The sequence below is a fragment of the Pseudoliparis swirei genome, chromosome 11, assembly GCF_029220125.1.
Source record: "Pseudoliparis swirei isolate HS2019 ecotype Mariana Trench chromosome 11, NWPU_hadal_v1, whole genome shotgun sequence".
Taxonomy (NCBI): Eukaryota; Metazoa; Chordata; class Actinopteri; order Perciformes; family Liparidae; genus Pseudoliparis; species Pseudoliparis swirei.
This window is the reverse complement of record NC_079398.1, coordinates 4652687-4678668: the sequence shown is the minus strand read 5'-3', so window position 1 is coordinate 4678668 and position 25982 is coordinate 4652687. Positions and strand designations below refer to the sequence as shown.

The 25982-nt window shown below is 43.7% G+C and overlaps 2 protein-coding genes across 3 annotated transcripts in view; one reads left to right on the top strand and one right to left on the bottom strand.

Moving 5' to 3' along the window:
- Window positions 1-1091: 1091 nt before the first annotated feature.
- LOC130201594 (TMF-regulated nuclear protein 1-like) lies at window positions 1092-1700 on the top strand. The gene has a single exon (XM_056426665.1). The coding sequence runs from the start codon at window positions 1092-1094 to the stop codon at window positions 1698-1700; it is 609 nt and encodes a 202-aa protein (XP_056282640.1).
- A 5106-nt stretch (window positions 1701-6806) lies between these two features.
- Window positions 6807-25982, bottom strand: part of asap3 (ArfGAP with SH3 domain, ankyrin repeat and PH domain 3) — a 28973-nt gene continuing 9797 nt past the window's right edge. Inside the window, exons 8-26 of one of the 2 annotated variants that reach the window (XM_056427080.1) lie at window positions 25763-25838; window positions 24680-24766; window positions 24338-24447; window positions 23543-23612; window positions 23339-23426; window positions 22692-22740; window positions 21381-21547; window positions 21103-21236; window positions 20869-20960; window positions 20316-20496; window positions 18628-18713; window positions 18385-18500; window positions 18229-18296; window positions 17298-17408; window positions 16887-17103; window positions 16136-16349; window positions 15103-15319; window positions 13322-13453; window positions 6807-8565 (exon numbers count right to left, since the gene is read on the bottom strand). In XM_056427080.1, coding sequence (XP_056283055.1) covers window positions 8491-8565; window positions 13322-13453; window positions 15103-15319; window positions 16136-16349; window positions 16887-17103; window positions 17298-17408; window positions 18229-18296; window positions 18385-18500; window positions 18628-18713; window positions 20316-20496; window positions 20869-20960; window positions 21103-21236; window positions 21381-21547; window positions 22692-22740; window positions 23339-23426; window positions 23543-23612; window positions 24338-24447; window positions 24680-24766; window positions 25763-25838 — 2290 coding nt within the window. In that variant the 3' untranslated portion in view covers window positions 6807-8490. The remainder of the gene's footprint in view (window positions 8566-13321; window positions 13454-15102; window positions 15320-16135; window positions 16350-16886; window positions 17104-17297; window positions 17409-18228; window positions 18297-18384; window positions 18501-18627; window positions 18714-20315; window positions 20497-20868; window positions 20961-21102; window positions 21237-21380; window positions 21548-22691; window positions 22741-23338; window positions 23427-23542; window positions 23613-24337; window positions 24448-24679; window positions 24767-25762; window positions 25839-25982) is intronic. The other variant, XM_056427081.1, reaches the window with a different exon arrangement.

The window sequence follows — 25982 nt, the reverse complement described above, 5'->3', positions numbered from 1 at the left end:
CTACACGCATCACAATGGTTTTATTTTTTGGTTGAATGTTTAGAAAAAGGAGACTCCTGAGATCACCTTTTCAGTTCACATTTAACTTGGATACCTTTACAAATGTGTTCTGGTCATTTGATATTTACTCCATGAGCGAGGGCTGCTGATGACATCATGTGCAGTTAAAGAATGTTTTTGTGAGCCGGATACGGTTTGTCGTTATCACAGCTCAGTGCGCTGTGTGTGTGCTGTGCCAGCGAGTTGTATGATTTCAACTTAACAAATCAAATATAGAACGTTTAAAAACATAAAAAGATCTTTTTTACTCTTAAACCACCAGCAGTGCAGTACATGACAGTTTCTTAGCAACGGTGAACTTTCATTGCTTCCCATTTGAGTCCTGGAGGATGTTCATAAATGATAACTGCGTTTTTGCAACGAGAAAATCTAAAAGTGTGCGTTCTGCTTATTTATTTTTGGAAATGATGTTGTGAACCAGTGTTACTTATTACGAGATTTAAAGAGGAAGATATAGTTTGCGGGAAGACTGAGCTGCCAAATGGGTCAACGGGGGGAGGGGATGGGGGAGAGAGTGAGTACCGGGAAAGGGTGATGACGCTGAGCACCAAGGTGATAAATTGGAGCGTCATCCTCTCCCTTCAGCTTCTACCACAGTGTTGCTAGGGGCAACCATCCGAGCAAGAGAGGAGAAAAAGGGATCTGAAGAGACCGGCTGGTAGGAAGCATGACGAGAGGGCGGCAGAGAGGACGGAACGAGCCAATCGGCAAAGAGGAGAGACACCGAGAGACGGCCCGCCAGCATCAGCACCGCACAGGGCGGCGACCCAATCACCAGCCGACGTGCTCACGAGTTCAGCAACCAATGAGCTGCCAGGAGGCTCCTCCCCAGCACAACCACTCGGATGCAGAGATGAGCCCAGCTCGGATCTCTTTTTCATGAATGGAGCAGTGAGCGGGCCGGACCACTCTCTCTGCACCGTCGGCTCAGCTGCACGACACTCTGGCACCGGAGGACCGGGGGGGAACGAGGACGAGGACGACGAGGACGACGAGGACAGCGGCCGCACGAGAAGAGATCAGCGAGGACCATGAAGCGGCGACAGAGACACGCAGACCTCCACGACGAGGACAAAGCGGCGGCCGTTCGGAACAAGGACCCGCATCCTGATATCCTCCCACCGGATTTACCTTCTCCCTCGTCATCGCCTCCCCCTCTTCCTCCATCGGCAATGCCGCCTTCGACGTCGGCCTCTGCTCTGCTGGCGCTGGCCTCTCCGGCCACCAGGCGCTCCATTTCCATGGGCGACTTCCGGAGGGTGACGGAGGCTCTGCTCTCCGGCCCGCCGTCCGCCACAGCCCCCTCCTCCAGGCTCGTGACCCCCAGCTCGAGCATGGAGTTCGCGGCGGCGCGGCGGCGTCTCCTCGAGGTGGAGGAGCGCCAGCGCGTCATCCGAGAGATGGAGCGGCGGCTGGAGGAGCTCCGGGAGGTGTTCGTGCGCTCCGAGGAGGAGGCGGTGGTCCAGGGGGAGGCGGCGTCGCGGATCTCTAGCGCCGCCCAACAGGGGGAGCTGTGCGTGGGCGAGAACAGCCAACGGCTGAAGAAAGGCTTGAAGTTCAAGAAGCATCGACCCGCCATCGTCTTCTCCTCCATGCTGGGACTCCGCACGTGCCTCCCCTGGCCCGTGAAGCTCAAATAGAACGATGAGACTTTAGAAACGCGCTTTGCATAAACGGGAGGGGAGACCTCCAGACGGTCGCCGTCACTCATTGACCTCTCTGCTCTCGCACCCCGAGGCGGGCCTTCCAGGTTTTAGAGTGCCTGGAATAATCCTGAATGCGAGTGAGGAGCTTTCTGTTCGGTGTACTTCTGAACATCGCTTTACGCTCTTTTGCTGCTGGCAGTTTGGTGTGTTCGACTTTCATCGTTGAGATTGTGTATCGATCATCAGAGAAGTCTTTTTTCAGGGGACGTGGAGGTAAAGAGCGTTCTTTGTCCGTTAACATCTGCAGCAATGAATGAAAAACCAATAATGATTTTATTATTATTATGCATTGTAAGAGAAGGAAGAGGGAAAAGAGATGACCAATCTGTCTCCCCAACATGAGAAGTGAAGGGCGGTGAAAGAGAATCGGGGGTGAAGCTACGATGAGATTGCTGCACTGTTACATAAAACCATGGAGGCAGTGAATAGGTGTGAAATGCAGAAGAGTCTGAAAAAGAGAAAATGCAGAAATGGTGAGACTTGCAGCGACAACGTGCCTCCCCTTCTCTGGGGCCTCCACCACCACAACGCTTGTTTTTGGCAGCATATTTAAAGAAAAGCAAGAGAGCAGGAGATGATTTTAAGCTGTTCCACCTGTGGCCTCTTTTTAGTCACCTAGCAACCATTCATCCTATCTCTGATTCCACAAAGCGACAGAATGTATGAAGTGGAGCATTGTGACGACAACGAGAGTGCTGTCGAGGATGTAGGAACTAATATCTAAATTATAACTAATAGTGAGAATATTGAAGTTCAACAACACGTGTTCGTTCAAGGTTTGAATGTGTTGTCGTGACCTGACGTCTACTTGGAGAGCACTTCCATTCTTTTCAGCCTAATTCGTCTCGTTTCTCACGTCTTTGGATTAGAAATGACTACGTCTCTTTTTGTATTCAGCTACTCCACCAACCCCTTCCTTCAGCTGCACCTGTATGTGTGTGTGTGTGTGTGTGTGTAGAAAGCACAGCCAATACACCAGGGATATCTATTTTTGGCAGCCGGAGGTTATGGCAGAGAGGAAAGCGTTCCACATGGATGCAGCTCGTTGGGGGTGCATGTTATTATCCATCTGTGTGTGCTACTTTCTTAAAGATTTAACAATTGCAGAAGCCTCGCTGAGGCTTTTTGTTGTTGTTGCTCTCCTATGATAAATAATTAGACAGACTAAAAAGGCAAAGCTCTTTCCAAGAGGCACACAGTTTGACTGCCGGGTAGTGAAGTCGCCGCGTGCTCTTCGATATTCCAAATTGTACATGCTCCCTAATCGCAGAGATTCACACGATTGGGCCGTGTTGCTGCGTCACACGAGACGCATTACATCACGGGCACTGATGTATTGATCCTGTATCGAGGACCCTGCAGACAAAGTGATGATTAAAAACATGATGCATGGAGTTTTTAGTAAAGACTAAATGCACAACTTTAAAAGAATGTACTGTACGTGGATGCAAGTACAGCTTTTTGTGAATACACTTTTTTGATTTGAACTATAAGGGCTTAAATGATCCGTCTAAGTTGAATGGGAGCACAAAGGGGAACTCTACCAATTGTAATGTGCAGTCGTCATGGAGACCTGCTGTAAAATGTCCTCAGGAGGGGTCCACCACGCCCCCGCTGTCAGGGAGACGGCGGCTTCGCTTCCATCTCGATTGTTCACAGGACTCCTGCAGTGCAAGCGAAGCCCGAGGGGGAGGTGTGCAGCGGTGTCGGAGTAAATGTAGAGTCCAGCTTTTCCTGAGTCCACATTTAGGCCACCGTTTTGAGCAAAGAAAATGTGACGGATTATTTGTGTCACTGTTGACGTTCTCAGATTTCTGATTTCCACGATGACCTTATTATTGAGTGTGGATGACTTTATGCCACATGGCCACGGGAAGTACCGTCTGCCGTCTTTGTGCACATCCATACCAAACTATATTCCGCCGAGCAGAAGAAAGAATCTAGTAGAACCCGCAATGTATTGTGGGTCCTACAGTTGCAACTAAATATACAGCTGGCCTATATATTTCTTTTCATATGCCTTATTCAGTGTCGGTGCATGGCAGTGGTAGTTTGGTGATGATGACACTGACTGTGAAGGCACGGGTAAACAACTGAACTCATGACCATCAGATCCAAACATCATTATCTGTGCACTTTTTTTGTTTTCCTGTGAATGACAAAGACCATGTTCCCAAAGATCTCTGGGCCCACTTGCAGAATGAATGTAACTCGTATTTATTTTCCCATAACACAGAATAATCACAATTATCTACATTGAACCTGTGGTTGGCACCAACTCCTCTGTTTTTCATTTGAAGTGAGACTTTTGATACAAAGGTTTTAACCCTTAAACCCAAACAAACTGTTTGGAGAACTGGAAACGACCAACGACCATCACAGCACACTCAGCCCTTTACGGACATGCTGGCCAAGCACAGGACCAATACGTTGGAGTCGTCCTTTGACTCTTTTAATATTTGTTTTGTTAATGTGATGTAGGATATATTATGTATTTATGTTGTGGTGGAAGAAGAACAGCACATTTTCCTTAAATTAGGTGTGCCATACCTTTTTATTCACACTCTGGGGATATTGATGTTGATTAGCTGTCTATTCCATTTAATCAATGTTGGGTAACATTTTACTTGTGTGCAACTTTTATATGCATAACAATAATGGCAGGTTTGGAGCTATTTGCAAAACTACAAAGCCTTAATTTGTTGTCAAATGTTTGAGGTATTTATTGTTATGAGACTTCCAGTAAAGAAAGTCCACTTTCCAAAAATTGAAGATCAACTGTATTGGAAGCTACTCGTCTCCAGACCCTGATGTACGATCACTGCTTCTTAAAAGGCTTTTGCTTTCTGCCGCACCGCAAAACAATGAATGTTCTTGTGTCTAATGCTAATTCCTGACACTATAATGTACTTGAAACACAGAGCTACAATGTACAAGACTAGTAAATAATAATTCCTATATTTAATTTGGAATATTATCAGGTTTTGTAAGAGCAAGGCTGAATCATTATAATAAATGGAGAAAATGTATAAAATGTTTTTTTTTCTTCTTCCGTGCCTGACTGAAGAGAACATCCATCACCTACACCCTTTGCTGCATTACAGGTCAACACATTGTGAAAAGACACAGGCACATAGAGCTCGCTTGTCCATCAGAGCCTCTTCTCAGCTGATGATTTGGTGAAGTGGAGGTTGGATACGCCGGGGTTCACATGGGAAAAGGCAGCATTACTGGAAATATATCCCACTTCCAAGTTACCATTAATGCAAGCCGGGATTTGTGAAGATGCATTAAGTCGATGTGTTTGCGCACTTAATGAAAGGCATTACCGATGTGGATGGGTTTTAGATTGGCAGATCTGAATATCTAGGGTATTAGGTTAGAACATCATCTATTATATTATATTTAAAGAGATTACAAACACTGATGCATAAAAACCGTCATAGCTTAGTTCGCCATAACATCCTAAAGAAGTATGTATATATGTGTATATTAGTATGTCTTGAAAAATTTCAAAGTTTAATTAAAATATGTCTGTGGTATGTTGCTCTTTTTTATGACATTTATACGGTATAATATACCGATTGGTATAGCATGTCGTTAAAAAAAAGTAATAGTAAAGTACTGTATGTTATATAAAATCAAAAATAGTTAGTCATTAAAAAAACAGTATGGCATGTCACAAGAAGTATTAAAAACGTTGGTATTTGGTCGGTGTCGTCGTGGTTTTACGTTTTAAAGACTTCTTGTATTGTATGAAAAAAGTGAGTAAGTCATAAATTAATTAAATATATATAATTTCATTAACGTGTGGAATGGCATAGAAAAGGTTGAAAAACACACAATAGTATAAAGTCCAAGTTTATTAGGTCCTTCAGTGTCATTTTCTTTGTCAGTATGTCGATCACATAGAATGTTAGAGAAAAAAAAGGTCATCATATAAGAAGTCATAACGTATAAATGTTATTAAAACTGTGGAAATGTTACAGTGTGTGGCACGTCATGCTATTAGGCAGGCCTAATGGAGAATTGTTTGTGTGTGTGTGTATGGCCTACTTGGGTGGCATAGCAGAATAAGCCGTGGCATTATTATCCTGACCGTTAGTGAAGTGACCGGTTATGTAAGTGACGGGTTGGGGTTTCATCATCCTGGCTCTGGTCCGGAGGATCAGAAGTCACATCCTGACGGTGAACGAATGAGGCTGAAGGAAAGATGGCTGGAGGGAGAAGTGATGGAGGGAGAGATGTGGAAGGTATAGAGGGAGAAGAGCAACCGGCAATATGTATTTACAAAGGGTCCATTGGTTCAGCTTGATTCCGTTTTAATTCCAGAAGATGGTTATTTGCCGTTGCTTGTTTCAGAGTAATGTGGTTTAGTTTTTCTGGACAGGCCTTGCTCACAACGCGATGACTGTACTCTTTTACGATAGGTCAGAACTTAGACTTATAGCTTTCTCTTCAGAAAGGACTATGTTGGGAGAGTATATCAATGGACAATAGTATGAGAATGAAGTTGCTTCCAAATTTAAATAGTTTTGTAAATTTGTATTCGATCCGGATTAGTAGTTTGGTACCTTGTCCTTCTGAGTGTGAATATGGGGTAAATGATGGCATGTCGTGTTTTGTGTTGTCAGAAGACTAGAAAGTTGCATATAGAAATTCAAGTTCATTTCTAATCAGGTGAGTTTGAGTCTGGATTTTGAATGATGGGACTTTGGCCATCAAAGACGAGTACATGTAAAATAAGAGTCGCCGTAATATATTGAACAATCCAGCGCCACAAAATGTCGTTTTGTAAAAGTGCACAACATTTATCACGGCCACTAAAAACCTGTCCATTAGTTTCATGCACATTTCTCCTCGTGACGAGGAAGTCGGCTTTACATGTGAACTCGGTGGCGTTCACTCCAGCGACGTGTCCTTGTGGGGGATTAGGGACTCGGTGCCTCGGCCTGTCGATCCGGATTAAAACCAGATCACAATACATTCGTCCATTTCAGGCATAAGAGATACAGAAAAAAACCATCACCAAATTCACACTAAGACTGCATGGAACTTTATTAAAACATGTTATGTGTATTTACAAATAGCCTAAAATGAATGTACGATTGTTTACATTTGACAACAGTTCCCACAGTTGTACTTTAATACAGTCAAGTCCTGCGTTGCATTTATCCGATAACATGCCCGTCTCCTGATTATTATTATTTTAATACGTTATACTATAACAAGGCAACAGACGCGCCCGTTTAATGGTCTAGTTTGTAGCATTTGGTGGCGTCTAGCGCTGAGGCTGAGATTACAACCAGCTGTAGTTTCTCCCGTGTCGGAGGAAAACGCCAAAACACTAACGGCCTTCTGTAGAGCAGGGTTTGGTTTGTCCAGTCTGGGCCACCGTAGAAACACGGCAGCCGGGTCTGCGGAGAGGACCCTGAACGTAGATATTAACGACTGCTAAAAAACATAATTATAATATTCAAGTGATAAACTAAAGAATACATACTTAACAGTATATTCCATTTCTGCCACTAGATCGCCTTAAATGCTGCACACTGAACACACACCGGGTCTATTCCCAGCTCGTTTCTCTGACAGCCATTAAGATGACTAATGGAACGTGACACGAGATTAGAGATCAAATTACCAACATGGAGTAATACGAATAAAATAATCCTTTATAATGCATAACAGCTGAGAAAATGGGTGGTGTATACTGTACATCAATGGAGATTTATATACAAGTCTGTACAACAAATTCTGTCTAATGGCTATGAAATGTGTGACATGAGTCACTAATATAAAAAGTGGAGCAGTTTCATCTCTAAAGGTTCCTAAATCTACTGTGTAATGGAAGTGCAAGTGTGCTTGTGTGCACACGTGTCCAGTCAGTGTGTGTGTGTGTGTGTGTCCAGTCAGTGTGTGTGTGTGAACAAACGACTGCAGTGTGGTGCAGCTGCTAACAAGCTCTCTTTGAGTTCCATTTCTGCAGAGAGTTGATTTTCTGAAACGCACTGTTGCTATTCCAGGTTCTGCGGAGACAGATGCCGGGAGAAACCGGATCCTCTCCCTGCAGGCGCGGCGCCCCGGGTCGAGATGGCCGAGCTCAGGATTCAGACCTCCGCCAAGGCGCCTGCTGTCCTGTTGGAGACAGACTGGCGGCACAAAGCCACTCTCAGAGTCCCAGGCTGCAGCAGACACTGGGTTCAAAACTCAACTCCAAGTCGGTATACGATGGTTTAATAGAGGGCCTTCTAACTATTTACAGAAATGCTGACAACTCTTCAGAAGATTGTTTCTCAATGAGTTTAAAGTGCCTTACAGGGTGTTGCCCGGCAGGTAAGTTTGGCCTCAAGATCAGCATGGACAACTTCAACATGTAGAATTACGAGTTAAATGGATGTAATAAAGCAGTTTCTACACAACAAGTGCCATCGTACCTATTAGTGATGCATGGTTAAGAAACCAGAATAGGCCAACCCTTCCCTTATTGGTTCAGAATGAGTATATGTTTAAAAAGTTATAAATTCATAAAACAGTGCCATTCATCCGGAGGTATCTTGTAAATCCCCATGAAGGAAATATTCTCAGGTAGCTCAAACCCTCGAGTCGGAGATCGATCCACTCGGTAGATTAAAATCCACTGTGATGAAAACGGGTTTCCAGTAAGCATCCCATGCTGGCTCAGTTATGTTGCCACACAGTAGTTCCATCGTTCCCCGTCCCTTCAGTCCGTTACTTTGTGTACATAGTTGACAGGAAAGGTCCCACTCCTGGACGGGTCCCCCTCGATTTGACCAACCTGTGAGGATAAAGACAAATGGAGCACTTCATGGCTCCAGTGGTTGTTGGCAGGCTCTCGTTCCCTGCCCTGCTCCCGCCTCTCAACAATGACCAGCAGTCTGCTACCAGCACAGGCCGCTCCGCGCTTGGGCTGTCTCCTGTAGCAGTGTTGGGCTGCTCGCTGCAGCCGGGCACATGGTTGCTGTTGCTAGGAGTAGGTGGCTAACTGCCACAAGAGCTACCAACACCTGCCACTTCCCAACCACTAACGGGGCACTTGAACACAACCAGTCTGGACACAAGAGTAGTAACCCGGAAGCCGCAAGAGCAGGCGTGAAAATAAGGCCGCAGCGGCGTTTTCCAGCTCGGCGCGGGCCAGACACACCCTGATGTGAGTCTTGGGGAAAGTATAAGCGCATGGATAAGCGGAGATACAGCCAGATTGTAATACACCGGACGGAGCCCTGATCAGAACTCACTAAGCACTAATGTGCTAATGGTAATGATAGCATCAGTTGTATGCAAGACGTGTGTAGACGTCTGCCCGCTTTCGGCCCATGCCGGGACGCAATGGGTGACGAATGTGTGCGCAGGCCAAGGGCTTTATAGGTTTCGAGCCATGTAATTGTCGTTGACCGCTGGGCGACTTTCTGGGAAATGAACTCGTTGATCTGAATATATAGAATAATATGTTTCTTCACGTGAGCGTAGACTCTCCTCGGACTATCTCTATGAGCTGTGATCTGACCACGTTGAATGACAACCCAGGGTCTTGATCAGGAACCGGGCAGAGAGAGGAAGCTGCTTTGACAACTTCTCTGCTCTTCCATTCAGTTACCCACCCATGACTTTGGTTAGAGAAGAGGTCCAACGGCAGAGCAGGTGATCGTAAACCAAGCTTTAGAAAAGGAGGTTCCAGTCCACCAAGTTGATCAACAACTCATTATAATATTAGCAGTGTAAAAAATCAGCAATATACAAAGTTAAAATTCTATTAAATATCTTCTACTCTAACATTAGAGCAGTTCTACACTTAATAATATTAAGTACATGGATTTATGTGTTATCGCTAAATTAAATAAAAGATCCAAACCTTGAAGAAGAAATAAATGATTTAAATGAGTTATATCAACCGAGGCTATTCTGCAGCACATACTAACTGAAAATGATCCGAGCCATCTTTGATATAGAATCACTAAATGAAAAAGGTGAACTCACAACTATTAATTAATAACAGCTTCATTTGGATTTGCTCAATTGAAACCTGGAAAACACTACAGCCTATTATTGTTCTCAACCAACCGCCACAATTCTGAAAATCACCATTACAATTTTCTTAGAGCTGTGGAGAAAGCCAATCTTTTTATATAGAATTTGTGATTATCCTGTTACAAAATTTATATCAGAGGATTGTGCTCCATTCTTGAGGTTGTATTTCATTAGGTTCTTTGCCTTCATGGCAATGTTTGGACCTGAGATTTTGGTGTCCCAACCACATCCACCATATTTTTGGATTAGCTTCTGTCGAGTCTCCTTGTTCTTACCACTCACTTTCTTGGCTGCATTACCTCACAGTCACTACTTTTGCCAGGCTTGATCTTGATTTGAATCCATATTTTTCTACACAATTACAACTCTAACTCGAATGTCTAAATGTCGACACCAACCTTCTAACTTGATTTTTTTCCTACCACACTCTATTAGTCATTCAGGATACTACCAGGCTCTGATATTGAGTATCTCCTTGTCTAAATCTACCCGTCTTCCTCACTGAGAATCCTCATCTTTATGAGAGCCTCTCAGGTCGCAGATCATCAATTTGAAGACACCAGATGTCTAGAAGAAGAAGACTGGAAAACATCTGGGGACTGACCTCCCCCGCGAAGAAGAAGCGAAGACTCGAACTCCTGGGTTTGCTTGTCCTGTCTTAGAACAAGCCTCAGTTCTGCGCAGCTCTCGCAGTTTGGATACTCTTCATAATACATGAAAAATAGATAGTCTTAAGAAGAAGACAGTTAATTACTCATCAGTAATAGAAAAAAATAAAACCACCCTAGGTTTCATTACAACAACCCAGCAGCTAAAGAACCCCACAGCTCTCTTCAGCTCAAATTCCTACTATATCCCAGTGGTAACATTTAATAAACTTTATACAAAAGATTTTAACTATTAGATTAACCTTAAGCCACCAATAAACAAAAATATAAGCAACCTAAATTTGTCCTCTTGGTCTGGCCTTCTGGGCTGAGTGAGAGTCACAGGGTTGGTTTTGTATATTCCTATAAACCTCAGTGGTAATGACTTTATCAACTCTTTCTTCTCTTTCTTCTCTTTGACGTCTCTCTGTATTAGACCCCATCTCGTTGACCCCCAATCATCCTTGGCTTAGATATGTGTCTCTTTATTAAGGCTGTGTCTATTCTCTCCATATATCACACTCCTGTATCAACAGGCTCCTTACCACCTTCTTGAAGGTGGCTGACTTTATTCTGGATCCCAGGGTAAACTCTCGAGGCTCGACCGATCTCATCCCCGATCTCTAACCTCCTTCCTTGAGAATCAGTAGAAATCCAGTAATAAAATCATTCAAGGAAATTTCAATCAGCTGTTGAATTTAGAAGGATCATTCAAACACTGATACTACAAGGGCAGCACTAGACAACTGGTCTTTAAGATCCCTTCTAAAGATTGGTCTTGTCTTGACCAAAGTCTTTCCTGACCTTGTTACTGCATTGACACTCATATTGCGACACTGACCATGACGACTGGTTAAATCGATTGGCATTCAGGTTGGCAGACTTATTTGTTTTAATCCTATTTATCAGATCGATCTCAGTTTGTATTTGTACTTGATGGCAACGATAACTACTAACGTTAATCACAGGTTCCTGTTCTGTGCTTGGAGGGCTTTATTTTATTTTTATTATTTACATTCTATTATATCATAAACTGTCATACATAAATTCATACTTTCATTGTATTCATATACTTATATATATAAACCTCAAAAAACTTTAAAAAGTAAAACGTAAAATTCAACAATGTCTTAAGACATAAAACATGGATGACACTCAAAAAAAAGATACTTAATTAAATGCAAAACTAAGACATAATCCTGTATGAGCACCAATTTCACCTCAGAGATCAAGAGATGTGGTTTCTGTAATCCGGCATTGCCATCAACCAAATCCACTGACTGTTCTTAAATCTTCATTGCCCCTTCTTGGACGACTTGTTTTCTAAAGCAACGTTCAAGCATCGGGAAAGCTCATCGCAATCTCATCAAAATCAATATCTCAAAACAAAAAACAAGAGAAATTCAAAGATGCTCGTTACATTGCTTCGAGACTGGATTACTGCAACTGGATTTCTCAACTTGCTTATAATCAGTCCTGTCTCATGATCTCATCCTCGTCAAAATAGTCTATCTCGTTAGCTCCTGTGATCACTCTGACAGATGCACACTCTCCTCACTCCTGCACCTGGCTCTCATCAACTGCTTGCACTTCTTCCTCTTCTAATAAGAATCAAAATTAATTCTCTTAAACCTATCATCCTCCCTTAAGGAGCTTCCATACAGCTATTGCACTTAGACCTTACTACTAAATGCGCCCAGTCACGCTTGGTTCACCTAACTTAAAAGAGAAGGGGAGCCTAGGCCTTTAGTTATCCATTTGGTTTGGAGCCAGCTTCCTCTTTCAGTCCGGGAGGTAGACCAACCCCTCTAAGAGAGGACCACAGACTCACCACGTTTAGACTTAGATTAGACTTTATAGTTTCTTGATCAAGTTGGTCTCAGCCTCTATTGGTCTACTATCCAGCCTTTGATATGCTTTAGGATGCTAGCTGCACCTATCTCCTCCTTTTATTTCCTTCCTCCTATCTTTTTTTTTCTCCTCCTCATCAATTTTCATCTCTCAATCACACTCCCTAACTCTGCTTTCTCCCCAGTCCTCATGGCTTCATGTCCTATGGGGTCTATAGACCCTATGATGGATCATTGAGGTTGAGGTCTGATCATTGAGGTCCTCGTGGGAATTCCTGCTCTCTTCGCTCACTGTCCTGTTGACTCACTTCACTTGCGACTCCCTCCTCCTCCCCTCTGCCCCCATGAGCCCTGATGGATATCGGATCATAATACTACTGCCTACTACTAACTATTACTCTGTCATATCATTGAATATTTTAACTATTAAATCTGTCTCCTGTACACCACATGACATCTATCTGTGTCCATCATCCTGGAGGGATCCTCCTGTTGCTCTCAGGTTTTTCTTTTTTTTTTTCCCCTGGGTTATTTGGGAGTTTTTTTTTTTCCGATGTGAGGTTTTTTTGGGATGTCTATGTGTGTAGATTGTAAAGCACTCCGAGACAAATTTGTAATTTGTGAAATTGGGCTATACAAATAAACTGAATTTAATTGAATTGAATTAATCCCCGCAGGACATGTTCCTTTTAAAGAAGCATAAAAGATAATGAGCAAAGCAATATATACAAATACATATCCAATAATGAGAAAAAGAACCTAGACAGTACTAACAATGCTAAGCATTCAATATTTAACGACTCACACATGGAGATAAGTTCATTGACACTTCTCCCACTTCTTAATTATTAGACTGTCGTTGTACAGCTATGTATCATGTATATCAGCACAATAGTGATGTAATGTTTATGAAATGAGCACATAAGAACAGTCCATGAAATATATTCCCTTCCTGGTAAATCAGCAGGGCACCTTTTTAGAGAAATCAATAAGCTGTAGTTGCACTTACCCACCAGTGGGGGTCATGAGTGCCTGTGACCACAATGATCTCATCTTTGAAGAAGGCGAGCTGCTCGGCACTGACCGCTCTGCAGTCCACTAAAGCCTTGACGCGCTTCTGATGTGGCCTGCTGCCGGAGACCTGGGGGACACATGGAGGATGTTTCCTAGAGTCCCGCAGCACATTTAGATCCACTGTGTTCTCACAGGATATGTGTTTCTTATACTCCACAGAAAAAACTAAGTCCAGTGGAATTGAAGAGTGCAACATGAAGGACTGAGTGCAAAAAAAAGTCCCCCGCACACTCTTACGAAACCCCCGTGGTGAGCTAGCTGCTGTGATGTCGTGAATATGGAACTATCAACGGCCAGAATACACGCTGCTAAAGAAAGAACCGTCTCATCCGGGTCCACGGCTTTAAGGGAATGTTTTATATTATGTCACAATTATATATATATATAGTTGAATGTTGCTATTCAACTATATATATAATTGTGACATAATATAATTAGTGCTGTGAAAAATAATATAATATATATATCGTTTTTTAATGCAAAGTAGCGTGAATATGTGTGTGAATAAACTTGATTTACAAGCATTAGTCTTGTTTTGGAGTAATTTGATTCGTGTTTGTTTTTTTCCTGGCGATTGAATCTCAGTCTGAAGTTTCTGAGAATCGCCGTCCCACCCACCCGACTCTGAATCTCAGAGCCAACCCTGTCACAGGTCAGGGCGGCTCTGTGAGACGCACAGAGTAAATTCCTGCTGGAAATCACTTCTATATACACACTCTGTTTCGGCGCTCCGTGACGTCACTAGTCACTAGCGACGTCACAGCACAGAACCGGAAACGCTAGCGCGCTATCAGCATCTGCTAGCTAAACAGCGAATTAACTGTCTTCTCTTTAATTACTACACACTTTATAACTCTCAAAATATATCACCGCCAAAACGAGCGAACACAACCCTATTTTATATATGGCGCTTGTGTACGTTTCTCACCTGTAAACACCAAGACAGACTCACTCACATTAATAGCTGCGTCACTGTCTGTGATATGCTGGTCATGGCAAAACTCGCTACTGCCACCTAGTGGCGAACACATGTATCGCCCTGCAGCTACTTCAGGTGAAAGCAGGTGAGTTCTAAGTGAACACAAAGCATTTAAAATAATAATAACAAGAAAATAAGGATGATGGGGCAAGGTACTAACACACGACAACACAATAACAATTCTGACAACAATATTTGCCCTTAAAATGACCAGGTTGTCACATATGTATATATGACTGTACTTATGTGTGTGCATATGTATGTATTAATGTATATATATATATATGTATATATATACATATATGTATCTAGACATATATATATGTATATATACATATATATGTACTTATGTGTGCATATATATGAATGTATAATATATATATTTATGAATATAATACATTCCCTTTTATAATAGCTGGAGATGTATTTGGGGGGTGGGCGTCACCAACAGTGGGAGGGGGGTACATTTACATTGTGTGTGTGTGTGTGTACTAGGGTATGTGCATATATATGTCAATATGTAAGCAGGTTTTTGCATGTATCCCCGTATTTATATATATATTCTTTATTTTTATTTGTTATTTGTTTGTCTGAGTACCATTGTGTACGTACAATGTGTACATGTTTTCCTTTGCATATCTCGAAAACCAATAAAAGATTTGATCAAAAAAATAAGATAATGAAGGCCTGAATGGAGGCTGAACGCATGGAAAAAGGCTTCGAGTGATTTTTTTTACCATGGCGTTCTTGCGGGGTCGCGGGACACAAGTCACCGTCGGTGAGGGCGGCGGTGCCGGAGCAGGAGCAGGAGCCGGGCCGAGGCCGGGCCCGGTACCCGCTTGGCTGCAGTAGAGCTCCTCCTGGCTGCCCACGCAGCTCGGAGACAACGCGCCACACTTCCCCTGGTGGCCTCCGGCGCCGTTGGTCCGGCGATACGACGTCGTCTTCTCTGAACTGCGGGGCGGAGAAGTCGTGAATTATTTGTCATATCGAGTTGCTTTTTTATTAAGTCAAGGCGGAGGACGGCTGGAAAGTCGTATTCATCCATGTAAGTAAAGATGTACAGGATATGGTAATATTGTGACATCAAATTAAATTGCATTTCTTTCATTCTTGAAAAAATATATATATTTTTGAAATTTCCCCACTGTGGGAGGAATAAAGGAATATCATATCATATACAGGACTGTCTCAGAAAATTAGAATATTGTGATGAAGTTCTTTATTTTCTGTAATGCAATTAAAAAAACAAAAATGTCATGCATTCTGGATTCATTACAAATCAACTGAAATATTGCAAGCCTTTTATTCTTTTAATATTGCTGATTATGGCTTACAGCTTAAGAAAACTCAAATATCCTATCTCTAAATATTAGAATATCATGAAAAAGTATACTAGTAGGGTATTAAACAAATCACTTGAATTGTCTAATTAACTCGAAACACCTGCAAGGGTTTCCTGAGCCTTGACAAACACTCAGCTGTTATAAATCTTTTTTTTAACTTGGTCTGAGGAAATATTAAATTTTATGAGATAGGATTTTAGAGTTTTCTTAAGCTGTAAGCCATAATCAGCAATATTAAAAGAATAAAAGGCTTGCAATATTTCAGTTGATTTGTAATGAATCCAGAATGCATGACATTTTTGTTTTTTTAATTGCATTACAGAAAATAAAGAACTTTATCACAATATTCTAATTTTCTGAGACAGTCCTGTATATATCATATTCTTCATAAATGTGTCGTCACATTGCCGTCGCGCCGGCTCACCTGACGGGCCCGATGGAGCTCGGAGAGGACGATGGCGTGACGCTGCTTTGAGCGCCCTGTCCTACGGGAGACCTGGGGGGTCTCGCCCCGTGGCCTTGGTTTTCTGTGCTGGGTGAGGGGGGCCGATATCTCGCCTGTGTCTGGGGGCCGGAGCATCGACGTAGGAGCGGGTTTCCATCCTTTGTTGTGATGGAAATCTGGGGGTCTGAGCGACCTGTGGAGGGGAAAGCAATGTCAAGAATTTGAACCAGCGCACCACTGTAAATCATATGCATTTAAATGAACAATATATAATTAAATAGGTTCATTCCTTTAAAAACATGTGTTGAACTGGCACCACTCATTGGTCATGCCATGTAAGCAATATTACACTGGAACATTTGCAATCATAGAAACGGGTTGAACAAACAATTATTGATTTTTTGAGAGCAGTGCATATTATGGTAAACCAAATCTAATTTAATGCAACCTTATGATATGATATGATATTCCTTTATTTGTTGATATTCCTGATTTGCACATCAGAGCATCAATGAAAATAAATATAAAACACAACACTAAAAAACTAAATACTAAATATACAGGGGGAAATAAAGTAAAGTGCTGAGTAAAGTATTAATCTAATTAATACATATTTTATTTGTAATAATGTAATTATTATATAATGTTATAATAATGTAATAATTAATTATTTAAATTGATCCCTTCATAAAGATGCCCGCCATGTATTGTGTACACTGCAGTCGCTCACCTCTCAGGATGGATTTAGCTGGCAGTGGTGGCGGCGTTGACGTTCCAGAGGGGGCGCTGTTGACTGGAGGATTATTGTAGAGAAAGTCTAGATTCTCATATGTCTGACATGGCCGGATCCCAGCATGACTACCAGCTCCATTACCCATGCTCCAGCGGGCAAAGGCACCGCCTCCGTTTGAGGCTCGAGGAGAGCGGCTTGTGGGTAAAGGACTCACCTGGAAGAAAGTGGAAAGGAGCACGAGGTAATTTCTATTTTCTGCTCAACATTAGTCGTTTAATTTCTTTTTATTGCCCTTTTCTCATTAGTAGAGGAGATTGCAGAGGAAAACCGCTCTAATGTTCTTCCCAAAAAGGCAATAAAGGGCTTTTTTGTCAGAGCCAGTAATGAGAGCGGCTGTGTGTTGTTTACCCTCTCATCCAGGTCATCCTCGCTGTCATAAAACTCCTGAGACTGGGAGATATCCCACATGAAATCCACATGGATCTGAGAGTTAAACTTCCCACTCTGGGCCAGCTCCAACTAAAAAACATAAACAAGCACACAAATAAATAACGGGCAGTTACAAACAGGGCAGGAATATATATATATATATATATATATATACACACATATACACGTCAACATCATACATCAAACGTCCTTCTGCAAGTTGTCAAAACCTAATAACAAAAAATACCTCCTGACTGGAAATGATCAGTCATATCAGGGTGACCTTGGGTTCAGCAGATGTTCAAAACATGAGAAACAATAAGGAAAGCCCACACCTCACTGCCGATTTCATATTACAAAAGAGATTATCCGTATGAAAGTAAACGGGTTGAATTTCAAAGCTGCTTATTTGTGGAACCTTTTTCCAATCTGGACACAAGCGTGTAAAAGAAGGTTGTGCATAATCAAAGAACATATCGGACTCAGTAGGGCAGATGGCCGGTAAGAAAATAAAAACAGTTCATAAATGATACACACTGGGAGCCGAGGAGGAAAAGATTCCTTGACCTCGGAGTGAGTCCTCAGCAGCACGGGGAGTTATTTTAAGGTAGTATTTCCAGCTGTGGAAGTTGTCTCGTTTTGTTTATGGCATTGGCTTTCTGGTAGACATTTTAATGTTCAAACTTTAGACCTCAGTGGAATTTACCTCCTTACTGTGTGTGTGTGTGTGTGTGTGTGTGTGTGTGTGTGTGTGTGTTCTTAGAAGGTGTGAATCAAAGCTTGAAGCTGAATATGAGAGAGAGAGACAGAGACAGAGAGAGAGTGACAGAGAGAGAGACACAGAGAGACAGAGACAGAGAGAGAGAGAGACAGACAGACACAGAGAGAGAGAGAGAGAGAGAGAGCTCACCAGCTCGACACACTGTGCATGCTGCAGCCTCCGTGCGATATCAACGGCCGTTTCTCCTGCAGAGTTCACTACAGGAGATTTAAAAGAAGAAAATGGTTTAGGTATTTATTTATTTATTACGCTACATGAAAGGAAAAACGGAGGAAAAGAAGTGACCTGTGTGCAGAGCGGCCTTCGCCTTGAGCAGCAGCTTGAGGGACTCGGGCTTGTGATGCAGGACGCTGTAGTGAAGAGCCGTGTTTCCCTCCGCCGTTCTCTTCTCCAGGCAGTTGCTGTGGAGTGAACACGCAGCACGGGCAGAAGCTGTTAAATATCACTCGAGTCTCATGAGGTTAAAGCGCTCAGTGATCCTCACGCAGAGAGAGAGAAATCACCCGCGACGACTCGTCAGAGTCTGACCTGTTCTGGCAGAGGAAATCCACGAGCGCCAGAGAGCTCCTTTCCTCCTGCCGCACGGCCAGGTGGAGCGCCGTCTCTTTGATGCCCTTAAAACGGGAGGAACAGAGCATGAAGACACATCGATGACCCGCGGAGAAAAGGTCGTCCATCTTTACAAAACCGGTCCACTTCATCCAGTCGGCACATCAAGTGGCTGTACTTTGTTTCTGACATCAGAGTAAAGATATGCAACAAGATGACGAGAGCAGCTCGGATCTGAGGCTCATTCGCGTCTGCGTGTTATGAAGTGAAAACACGCCTGAGCTTTAAGCATCGTCTGCTTACGTGAAGTGCAAAAGGAGAGGAGAGGAAGAGGAGCGCCGGCGTAATTCAATCAGCTCGTCTCGCTTTTTCTCGAGAGACCTGAGCTCTGACCTGAAAGCTGAGATAATAAACGAGGGCCAATCAAAAACAAACAAACACGCACACAGCGGAGTCGGCGCTGACGCACGGTGCTGATGCCGAGCGGGAAGTGCACGACGGGCCGGGCGCAACGTGATTAAAGACGAGGAGGAGACGAGGCGTTGAGGAGAGACGGCAAAGACGAGTGGATGAGGAGAGAGAAGAAAAAAAAAGGGGGTCGATTGAAGCGGAGGCCAGAAGAGATGGGAGGGCCTCCGGGTGACCCGCCCACATGGCTCGTGCACACGAGAGGACAATTATCACATTCTTCACATGCTGTAACGCTCCACACTCCTCCACTCTGTCCGCTGTGGCATTTTTGTCAACACTTCTAGGATTTGATTCTATTTTTTTCTTTCTTCAAAGTCCTAAAATGACATGAAGATGATAGAAACGTTTTGAAACATTGCTCCTCCGTGTGGAGGCGGGCGCCGTGTCACGATGCAGGTCATTCATCCGAAATACAGCCCATCATCCCACTGCCATATTAATAGTGCATATGCCAACACAGGATTTCCTGTAGCATCTGTGCTAATCCTGTAACGTCCACCTTTAACTTGTCTCCAGCATTCTATGAAACGAGCACCTGTGCTAGTCGAGAGATCTTGTGCGTTGAACGTTGGTATTTGGTCGGTGTCGTCGTGGTTTTACGTTTTAAAGACTGGTTGCTTGTACAGTATGCGTGTGTTGCTGTGTGTAGAGGCCATGATGGGTTGGATGAGCAGATGGACAGATGGTCTGCTAAAGGATGAGTGTATGAACTCCAGAGTTACCCTTTATCAACAGGTTAAGGATAACAATATGCTGCCTCTTAATCGTGACAGACAAACCCGTGTCATCACCCACCTTTCAAAGCTCATGACCTTTTCATTATCATCTCCTGTTTCTACATATCTCTGCTTTTGTACTCATGTAATGCCCTGAAGCACCGATTCCACAAAAAAAAGGTTTTGTTGGCCACACACACACACACACACACACACACACACACACACACACACACACACACACACACACACACACACACACACACACACACACACACACACACACACACACACACACACACACACACACACACACACACACACACACACACACACACACACACACACACACACACACACACACACACAGTAATAAAACTCTTGTCTCGTCTCCAGACATCTGTGGGAGTTTAAATTCGTCAGGCGGTTGTATGAATTCACAGGTCGGCGTGGAAATGTCGCCGTGGCAACGATCCTCACCGGTCCGTCGGGCGGGGTCAGCGGTTTGGAGACGTCGGCTCCCTCGGCGTAGAGCTGGAGGAGAGCGGCGAGGTCGTGACTCCTCACGGCCTCGTGCAGCCGGCCGGGGTCGGCGTCTTCTCTCCGCAGGACGTACCGGCGCTCGGCGTACTTCGCCACGATGTACTCCTTCCTGGCGTTCCTGGTGGGTGAATGAACACGTGTTGACGACGGATACACGTCACCAAATGGTTTCGTATTGCTGCAGTCAGATTGTGAGCTAAACATAGATCAGGGTCATGTTGACCAAAGAATGGAGACATTTCTTAAGCGCTGGCAAAAGTGGTGCAACTATGTCACAGATAAACGGCCTGACTGTATTTCTTTACTGTATGGAAAATGATTTCTCCCTGCTTTATTTATAGTTTTGTTCCTGTGGTGTGGTTTTTTTGGTGTTTTTTTAACTTCTCTTTATACATAGAATCGGAAAGATTGAAATATGTGTATGTGAGACTCTGAACACTAATAAAATATAAATAAATAAAAATTTAAAAAACAAAAATCAGGGCCTCACATGTCACTTTGTGGCAACGGTTTGACGGAGTCATCTGGAAGGCCGGCCTCCATGACGTCATTGAATCTGGTGTTGCCAATACTGACGGCCAACTGAAGGGACAAAGTTGTGACGTTAAAGCATTTCAATGAAAGGTCGGCGTCACCATGAAGTCCAATCAGTAAATCCTGATGATACAACATGGACTTTGTCTATTTGTGTGTGAATTGTTGAGTATTGTTGTGCATTTAGTACCAGAAGCTCCGAGGTGCTCAGTAGGTCCAGGGTGAGGGACTGGATCCTGGAGTAGTGGACACCCAGCTCTCTGTGGATGCCAGAGCACTCGATGCAGGTCAGGATGCCCAAATTGGTGGACAGCCACGTTGGATCTGAGATACGGACACAAAGAAGTCAAGAGATTGCGAAACCCACGAAAACACAGCTTGAATTGATGAATGTTTGTGCATATTGTCGGGCGCATAAAATAAATGAGAGTGGTCAGCTGTTCGTTTCTGATCATCGTCAACACTGACCCGGTGCTCCACAGTCGGCGCAGGCCTCGTTGCCGGGCATGTGCCGAAGCTCTGCGATGATTCCCCGGGAGAGCTCCTGGAGCCCGCTGTCCTGGAGGTGGAGCTGGTCGCCCACCAGCGCTGTGTTCAGGGCCTCCTCCTTGCTGTTCTGCAGCACCGACACCCAACTGAAGGACAGGGGCACAGACGCACAGAAAACAACAAGTCAATAAAAGATGTTGGTTTATTGGCCCGATGTCCACAGAGTGTGTGTGTCACCAAGGGAAAAGAAAAGATGAATCATTTCAGTCTTTTCCCTCGCCGATGGGAAGTGGTCCACCATGTGTTTCGCGTGTGTCTTTGCTCAGCAGCCGAGTGATAAGTCATCATCACTCTCACTTTCTCACTTTCTCGAGCTCTCAAACCGCATCTCGCGTTCTTCGTGAAGCTCCGGTTCTTCATTTCCCTTCAACCCATAATCATCTCTCTCCGTTCCTTCACTCACAAACACACAGCGCATCACATCAAAGAACTAGAACGGGCACTCGGTAGAGCGCATACCTACGCATATCACAAGATTGGGCATTGAATTATTAACATTTTGGCATTAGTTGCATGCCAATTGGATAGAAATTGACCGCGCTATGGTAAAAAGAAGATTTTGACCTTTTCATGACCTTGACCTTGACCTTTGACCCGATCGATCCCCAAATCTAATCAAATGATCCCCGGATAATAACCAATCATCCCACCAAATTTCATGCGATTCGGTTTAATACTTTTTTAATTATGCGAGTAACACACATACAAATAAATAAATAAATACACGGAGATCAAAACATAACCTTCCGCATTTTCAATGCGAAGGTAATCATCACTAAATCTGCCCGGAGGCCCCCCCCACGCGGGAAGAGTAAGGGACAGGGACCCCCCCCCACCCTCAATCACCACATCACAAAACTCCCTTGCTTGCCGTCTGTGGCTGGAAAGAGAAGTCCCACCCCAAAGCAGCTGGCCCGCCCAGTGGGCTCCTAGAAGTCAGTGTTTTCTTTCTGCATCATTTAGTTTCTCTCCCTTTTTGGGTATCGTCAGCCCGGCTTGTTCTTCACATGGACCTCATCAGACTAAATACTCCTCTGTTTGACCATCTTCATGGTTCTGTATTATCATCTTCAGAAAACTTCTCCGCCTTCTCTTCCAAGTGCTCGTTTCTCATGAGAGACATGAGCTCAAATAAAAAGGTGCATGACGTGCAACAACTTGCTTAGACAAATACAAAATGCAATAGGTAAGAAAGTTACGTTAGCAGGTGAGAGCAGTTTCAACACTTACATCATACATTCCTGTTCGTCTTCTGCCTGGAAACGGTATGACCGATTATCTGTGATGGAGGAGAAGCAGAGGTGAGATGTTGTCAGTATATCTCAAGAATCAACAGAAGATGGAATTTAAAAATAGAAGCACATAGTCACGTCACAACGGTACATTATTCATGAGAAATCTCTGGCATCCATCCCAGACAACATATCAATGTGGGGACCAACTAGGCATGCTTTCACAAACATGACACCACTCGTCTTATTGATTAGTTAATTCATCTTAATTCATTTTATTATTATTTTTAAATTCAATTCCACGTACATGCATACGCTCATACATATATATCAATGTATAGTGTTTCTTTAAATAAAAAATACAATAACATTTTTTTTTTAAAGCTCACACACACGTACACATGCATTTTTCTATATTTATTTTTCTTTCTTTCTTTTTTCTCAATACTCTGACTTTATGAAGTCGTGTCCACTGTTTCGTCGTCCTCTAGGTGTTATGTCTATGTATTGTCTTTTGTCTTATAATAAAAGATAAAAACAACAAAACTAGGCATGCTTCCACACAGCTGCACTGCACATACGAGTATGTAATGATGACATGTGGAGGGTTAAGTGTCCCAGGTCAAATGTTAAGAATGAACCTACGGGTGACCAGGTCAAAGGTCCTCCGGTCGTCCGGGTTTGGTCGCACCTGACAGGTCAGCAGGTTCAACTTGGCTGGCGGTCGATTGATCTGAAGAGGAGACGCAGACGCTCATGTGAGCATGAGCTGGAGAGCCGGACACATTCCTGAAGACACTTTGATCTGAATGTGAATGCTCGGTGGCAGCGTAGACCACTTCTCCTCACCGTGCTGTGGGAAATTGTCAGGCAGCCAAATTTCACTCCACACTTCCTCTTCTGCCAAACCTTCATGATCCTGAGGGTTGACACGCCAAAAGGGAAGGGGGGAAAAAAAGAGAGCGAGAAAAGACTATTCAGATTGTATACACAAACAGTTGACGTGACATCACCCTGAATGAGTTATGTGCAGGAGAGTGATAGCGTTGCATAACGGTGATCTACACACACAGTGCTGGCCAAGCCGACGCCCGCTTACAGCACCTCACTCTAGTTTTCATTATCGTGATTGAATCAGTTCAAATGGCTGAGAACATCTTCTGTTGAGTCAGAGGCCAGAGGGAACCACATCCCCTCTCCTTATCATACTGTAATCAAGCTCTCTGTGTGTGTGTGTGTGTGTGTGTGTGTGTGTGTGTGTGTTGCAAAAGCTGGATCCGTTCAGCTGGTGAGTGCCAATAGGTTCCACAGGAGGGGCCCCGCTTGAATCTTCATCCGACAACAATAATGAGGACCAGGTGTGTAGCCACAGTATGAATACTCTCACTCTCTCTCTCTCTCTCATTCTCTCTCTCTCTCTCTCTCTCTCTCACTCGCTTTCTCTTCCCCAGACGTTTTTGATTAAACAATAATGATTATATTATTGATCTATGGCACATTAAATTACATGATTATGTATCGGCTTTAAAGCTTTTTGATGTTGTGCACATCCTTTTTTCCCCATGTGTTTTCTATTCTAATAAAAAACGTGTCTTATAATGTCTGAGACCCGACATGTAGACCCTGACTGTTGATCGTACACACCCATCACTCTTCTTGAGCAGGAAGCCAGATTTCTCCGTCCCGTACTTCTTGTTGCCCTGTGGTTGGTGGATGCTATACCCATTGCCAGAGTTCTTCCTGTTCAGATACTCCTAGGATTCAAACACAGATTTAGGACTTTACTTCAAAAGCTTGAAGCCAGCTCAGAAAATGTAAAACAAGCGTGGAGAGTCAAAGTAATCCGATAGCTTCAAGTAGCAATTAAAGCCGCCTGCTGCCAGACATTTCAGAGCCCACATTTAGAACTGAAGATATTAAATCTGCACATTTACGGGACTTTATATACAACGTGTAAAAGCAAAGAGACATTATAAATAAGCATACCTCTTTCCCTTCCACTTGCAGAAGTAATCGTAGAGAATCCCTCAACTGGGTGAGCTGTTTCACCTCCTCATCCTGATCCACGCGCACCTACAAACACACACCACAAAAGTCTGTTTGTACAATTGCAGAAATATTCAAAATTATCAATGCAAGACCAACATGTGTTTGTGTTTTATCATATCCAGGGTTTTTTTTGTTCCAAGAATTGGGTGTGGAATAACACGAGAGCTTTGTACAATGGCCTAAATAATGCAGAACAGAGCTCAGGACCGGGGCGTGTCGCCCTTGGAGGTTATGCATTTTGCAATAAAGCAGCAGCAGAGAGAAACTAGTCTTTTATGGTACATAAGTCTGTTTAACTGAAATATCTCAGCATTTTTTCAGGGAACCATAACACAGATTTTGTCTGGATTTCCTCCTGAAGGCGGAGAGGTCTGGCATGTCTGAACGGGCCTCTGTTCTGCCTGTGCACAACCAGAAAAGCCTCTAACGTTCTTGGCGTCACGGTTAACAACCCGTTTCCAGGGCTCCCTCCAGGAAAGGGACTGGAAACCCGTCGGAGCGGTCGGAGAAATAGGTATGCATCGGGGAAGGAATGAAAATAAGGGATGCTTTCTGTTTCATCTTTTGGAAATAGAGGGAAGCATTTCTGGGAATCGGCTGCAATAAGAGTCTCTTGCTTGTGGGTTCGGCTGGGGGAGGGGATTCAGAGACCGAGGCTGTGGTGAGAGAGGAACAGATTGCTATAGGAGGTCGTAAAACATACCGTGACTTACAGCGAGAGCTTTACTGCCTTCTTAAACACAGTTTGACCTCCTGTGACGGAGAATCGGCTGACCAATGAAGAAAACAAGTAAAGGGCGGTATGATAACATAAATATGGACACGCCGTGCGTGCATGCGCTTTGTAAATTGTGAAACATGAGTTCGAGGCAGTCGGAGCAACAGCAGTTACCACAGACCGTGACCTTTGACCTCTTTATCATCACGAATATTCTTCTGAAACCATCACAAAGCTGGATAATAACAATAGTGTTTGCAGACAAGAGATGATTAACACGCCGGCGGCAGCTGGGTGTTTACCGTGTGGACGGAAGCGGCGAGCTTCTCGATAAAGGGAGTGAGATTCTCTGCAGCTTTCAGCCCGTCCTGAAAGAAACTGAGAGCAGAGGAGGAACAGATGCTGAGTCATGATTGTGTGACAGTCCAGATATCCGAATGCACACCAACCAAAACATCACATGCTAAAGCTGTGTAAGCAACTCCCTCCCCACATAAAACTATTGTTATGATGAGAATAGGT